Raw genomic sequence first — 5000 nt, 5'->3', positions numbered from 1 at the left:
ATTTACAAAACAGAAGACAGTAGCTATACATAGTCATAGTAACTTTTAATAATAACATAGTATCTTTTCCTAAGAACATAGTAGCTATACAAAAGATTTTTCAAAATTACAAAACAGAAGACAGTAGCTTTCCACAGTCATCTTAATATAATCTCTTCATCTATCTGTTCTTCAGCATCAATTTTTCTGCATAACAAAAATTTTGCACTTTCATTTACATAATCAAATTATTAAATAAGGATACAATAAAATATAAGCAAATTATATATATTTTATACCTTAAGTGGGGTATCTTTTGTTGATGGGCAATTTCGACTATCATGATAATCAAATTTACCACAAGTTTTGCACTTTCTTTTGGGCTTCTTGCTTTGCTCAATAGTTTGTTCCTTTTCCCCAATTATTCTTTGTCTTTTTCCTTTTTCCTTTGTTCTTTGATTGGATTGGGTTTTGTATTTCCATTGTCGAAGATGAACTTGTGCCTACTAAAAATTCGATTTGTTGCTCTTTAGTAATGTCCACCCTCACATCATCACTTTCCTCCAATTTTCTACTAATATCTTTTAGGTTTTGTAAAAGTGATTGTAAATCACTCTCACTCCGTTGAGCTAAACCTACACAATTGAATATTTCACACCAAACTTCCCCCAACAACTTCCCCACGTTGTTACACTTTTTGCTCTCTTCAATCAAATTCCCATGCAAATCAAAAATAGGCTTTTTTAATGCTAGCTTCGTCCAACGATCTAAAACATATTGCTTTGGTATTTGTGTTATTTGTCTTGCACTCATAACACAAATCGCATGGGAACATAATATTCCTATCCGTTTAAATAACTTGCAATCACAATCTACCTTCAACTCGTCAATCGAACTTCCCAGTATAAATTTCACCTTGTACATCTTACTTACCGTTGAGTCCAAAACAGTTATACTTTCCACACTTTCAATCTTTTCAATATTTTGAATATAAGTTTTGAAACAAGACTTATAAACTTCATTTTGAAAAAGAAAAAAAAATCTTCTAGTATAGACTTCACCGGCATGTTTTTCAATCGGCAATGCTGTTTTATATTGTGGGTTTGTGTGAAGTGATTCAGCATTGAGCTTATCTTGTTTGTACCTCTGTGCATCCATTGCACTTTCATAACTCATATAAAATTCAACAAGTGTCATGTGAGGGTTTGAAAAATGGTTGAAGAAACTATTAACACTTTTCGATCGGGATATAGTTCTCAAAATCCCCCCCAATGGGATATCCCTAAAATATGCGGGTATCCATTGATCTCGTATACTAAATATACTAGTAAACCATTTATCTGTTTGAAGATTGTATTTGGTCATAATTCCCTCCCATTTTTCCTCAAATTCATTTTCTTCTTGATCAATATTCCACACACACCCATTTAATTCATTCAAAAAATCTTCATTTTTGTTCAATTCCGGTCCAACTTTATCAGTCACTTTACTCATGATGTGCCACATGCAAAGTTTGTGTATTGTGTGTGGAAATACATTTTTAATCGCAATTTTCATTGCAGGGCCGGGTCTTGATCAGTTATCAAATATTTTGGCATACAATCCCCCATACAATGTAAAAAAGTTCTAAATAACCACTCAAAAGATTCACTATCTTCCTTAGCTAATAAACCTATACCAAATGTAATACAAGACTCATGATGATCTACACCAGTAAAAGGGGCTAAAACCATGCTATACTTATTGGTGTTATAAGTACAATCAAAAGTAACCATTTCTCCAAATAAACAATAATTCTTTCTACTTATCGCATCGGCCCAAAATAAACGTGAAATGTGGTCCTCCTCATCTAAAGCATAATCAAAATAAAACCCCGTGTAAATATCTCTTTTTCTGATAAAATTCTCGATCAACATCTTCCCATCATCTCCTTTAATATATATTTTCAAATCCCTATGGAAATTCTTAAAATCTTGCATTGTCACTCCCACATTCTCATAACCCCCGACATTTTCCTTAAACAATCTAAAGGATTTAACCGGTCCTATATTAACCCGTGCATTCTTACATATAAATTTTTGTGCAACAAAGTCATTTTCCTATTACCCAATAAAAATTGACGCGATGTAGGGCTAACTAGACAATGATTGTGCGCCTCTTCGAATTTTAAAACATGGTATGTTCTCTTCGCTATGTCATATTTCAAAATCAATCTAGCTTTACAACCAATTCTTTTGGTTGATCTCTTATAATGTGCAACAACATCTGCACTTTTCTTAGTTTTAGGTTTTATGATACCCTCCCTACTACAAACAAAATATTTTAAAAAAACAATACCCTTTTTTTTGTAGGTAGTAGATGAACGTATATCAAAACCGCAAATTTCAGCATATTTACCATGAAAATCTAAGGCTTTCTCTAAGTTTTCAAAAGCCATACCAACAAATGGCTTTTTATCAAACTCACAATGAGGAATCCACAGTGTTGAACCATTTGGGGTAACTTGTGTAATAGTTCTTGGAGTTTGAGTCCCTGTATAACAATCCAAAGTTTTTCCAAAATTAAAAAAAGAAGATAGTAGCTAAACATAGTCATAGTAAGCATTAATCATAACATAGTATCCTTTTCTAAGAACATAGTAGCATTCACTTTTGCAACAAAGTTTTTCCAAAATTAAAAAAAGAAGACAGTAGCTATACATTGTCATTGTAACTTTTAATCACAACATAGTATCTTTTTCTAAGAACATAGTAGCATTCACCTTGGCAACAAAGATTTTCAAACTTACAAAAGAGAAGACAGTAGCTATACATTGTCATAGTAACTTTCAATCACAACATAGTATCTTTTTTTAAGAACATAGTAGCATTCACCTTGGCAACAAAGATTTTCAATATTAAAAAAAAAAAGACAGTAGCTATACATTGTCATAGTAACTTTTAATCACAACATAGTATCTTTTTCTAAGAACATAGTCGCATTCACCTTGGCAACAAAGATTTTTCAAACTTACAAAAGAGAAGACAGTAGCTATACATTGTCATAGTAACTTTTAATCACAACATAGTATATTTTTCTAAGAACATAGTAGCATTCACCTTGGCGACAAAGATTTTCAAACTTACAAAAGAGAAGACAGTAGCTATACATTGTCATAGTAACTTTCAATCACAACATAGTATCTTTTTTTAAGAAGATAGTAGCATTCACCTTGGCAACAAAGATTTTCAATATTACAAAAAAAAGACAGTAGCTATACATTGTCATAGTAACTTTTAATCACAACATAGTATCTTTTTCTAAGAACATAGTAGCATTCACCTTGGCAACAAAGATTTTTCAAACTTACAAAAGAGAAGACAATAGCTATACATTGTCATAGTAACTTTTAATCACAACATAGTATCTTTTTCTAAGAACATAGTAGCATTCACCTTGGCAACAAAGATTTTCAAACTTACAAAAGAGAAGACAGTAGCTATACATTGTCATAGTAACTTTCAATCACAACATAGTATCTTTTTTTAAGAACATAGTAGCATTCACCTTGGCAACAAAGATTTTCAATATTAAAAAAAAAAAGACAGTAGCTATACATTGTCATAGTAACTTTTAATCACAACATAGTATCTTTTTCTAAGAACATAGTCGCATTCACCTTGGCAACAAAGATTTTTCAAACTTACAAAAGAGAAGACAGTAGCTATACATTGTCATAGTAACTTTTAATCACAACATAGTATATTTTTCTAAGAACATAGTAGCATTCACCTTGGCGACAAAGATTTTCAAACTTACAAAAGAGAAGACAGTAGCTATACATTGTCATAGTAACTTTCAATCACAACATAGTATCTTTTTTTAAGAAGATAGTAGCATTCACCTTGGCAACAAAGATTTTCAATATTACAAAAAAAAGACAGTAGCTATACATTGTCATAGTAACTTTTAATCACAACATAGTATCTTTTTCTAAGAACATAGTAGCATTCACCTTGGCAACAAAGATTTTTCAAACTTACAAAAGAGAAGACAATAGCTATACATTGTCATAGTAACTTTTAATCACAACATAGTATCTTTTTCTAAGAACATAGTAGCATTCACCTTGGCAACAAAGATTTTCAAACTTACAAAAGAGAAGACAGTAGCTATACATTGTCATAGTAACTTTCAATCACAACATAGTATCTTTTTTTAAGAATATAGTAGCATTCACCTTGGCAATAAAGATTTTCAATATTACAAAAAAAAAGACAGTAAATATGCACAATCATAACTTAGTATTTTTTTTTGATGAACATAATAACATTACCTTCTGAAAATTCTTTTTCATTGTTGGAAGTTTTTGGTGAATCTTCCATATTAAGCACTTTTTGTAAATCTCAATCTGAGTCTGTTAATCAAAATCAATAAAGAAAACGAAAATGAAAATCTGACACTGAGTTTTGAAGATACATAAATCCTAAAATGTAAATCTTCAATTAGCATACCTTAATTCAAGGGAAGAAGAAGATTCAAATCAAGATCTGAGTTTGTAAATCAAAATCAACAAAGCAAACGAAAATGTAAATCTGACTCTGAGTTTTGAAGATACTAAATCGAAAACGAAAATGAAAAACTAAGAAATCAATCAAAACAAATCTGAATTTATAAAAGGTACACATAAGAAAACGAAAACAAGTGAAGATTTTTGGCAGACTAAGAAATCAAGAGAAGAAGAACATTTTCGCAAAAGAAAACGAAAACTAAGAAATGAATCAAAACAAATCGAAAAATAAAAACTATAAAATGGTAAATTTCTAATTTGCATACCTTAATTCAATAGAAGAGGAAGATTTCGCAGAAGAAATCGAAGGTTTTTCGAAGGTTTTTCGAAGGTTTTGAAGGTTTTTCGAAGAGTATAGCTTGGAAGAGAAAGGCGCTTGTGTTCTTCAAAAAAACCGAATTAGCATTTTTTTTCCTTGCCCTATTTTTTCCGGCTTGATATCCAGACCATTAGATCTTTGAGAAATCGACGG

At 30.9% G+C, this 5000-nt stretch overlaps 2 protein-coding genes across 2 annotated transcripts; both read right to left on the bottom strand.

Moving 5' to 3' along the window:
• Positions 1-375: 375 nt before the first annotated feature.
• LOC130810795 (protein FAR1-RELATED SEQUENCE 5-like) lies at positions 376-1473 on the bottom strand. Its single transcript, XM_057676921.1, has one exon. It carries the CDS (start codon positions 1471-1473, stop codon positions 376-378), a length of 1098 nt encoding a protein of 365 aa, XP_057532904.1.
• Positions 1474-1532: 59 nt separating this feature from the next.
• LOC130810794 (protein FAR1-RELATED SEQUENCE 5-like) lies at positions 1533-4343 on the bottom strand. Its single transcript, XM_057676920.1, has 3 exons — positions 4295-4343; positions 2048-2511; positions 1533-1994 (listed from the first exon to the last, which is right to left on the bottom strand). The coding sequence occupies exons 1-3, from the start codon at positions 4341-4343 to the stop codon at positions 1533-1535; spliced, it is 975 nt and encodes a 324-aa protein (XP_057532903.1).
• Positions 4344-5000: the final 657 nt, after the last annotated feature.

This window comes from Amaranthus tricolor, chromosome 4 (genome assembly GCF_026212465.1).
Source record: "Amaranthus tricolor cultivar Red isolate AtriRed21 chromosome 4, ASM2621246v1, whole genome shotgun sequence".
Taxonomy (NCBI): Eukaryota; Viridiplantae; Streptophyta; class Magnoliopsida; order Caryophyllales; family Amaranthaceae; genus Amaranthus; species Amaranthus tricolor.
The sequence above is the reverse complement of the archived record's forward strand: the minus strand, read 5'-3'. Positions and strand labels throughout refer to the sequence as shown.

What these genes read in the sequence shown, in the direction of transcription:
- LOC130810795 (XM_057676921.1), bottom strand. Translation starts at nt 1,473, where the DNA reads ATGAGTAAAGTGACTGATAAAGTTGGACCGGAATTGAACAAAAATGAA.
- LOC130810794 (XM_057676920.1), bottom strand. Translation starts at nt 4,343, where the DNA reads ATGGAAGATTCACCAAAAACTTCCAACAATGAAAAAGAATTTTCAGAA. An exon ending in TGAAAAAGAATTTTCAGAAG is followed by an intron (nt 2,512 to 4,294) that starts GTAATGTTATTA and finishes ATTGTTATACAG; the next exon opens with GGACTCAAACTCCAAGAACT. An exon ending in TGTTGCACAAAAATTTATAT is followed by an intron (nt 1,995 to 2,047) that starts GTAAGAATGCAC and finishes AGATTGTTTAAG; the next exon opens with GAAAATGTCGGGGGTTATGA.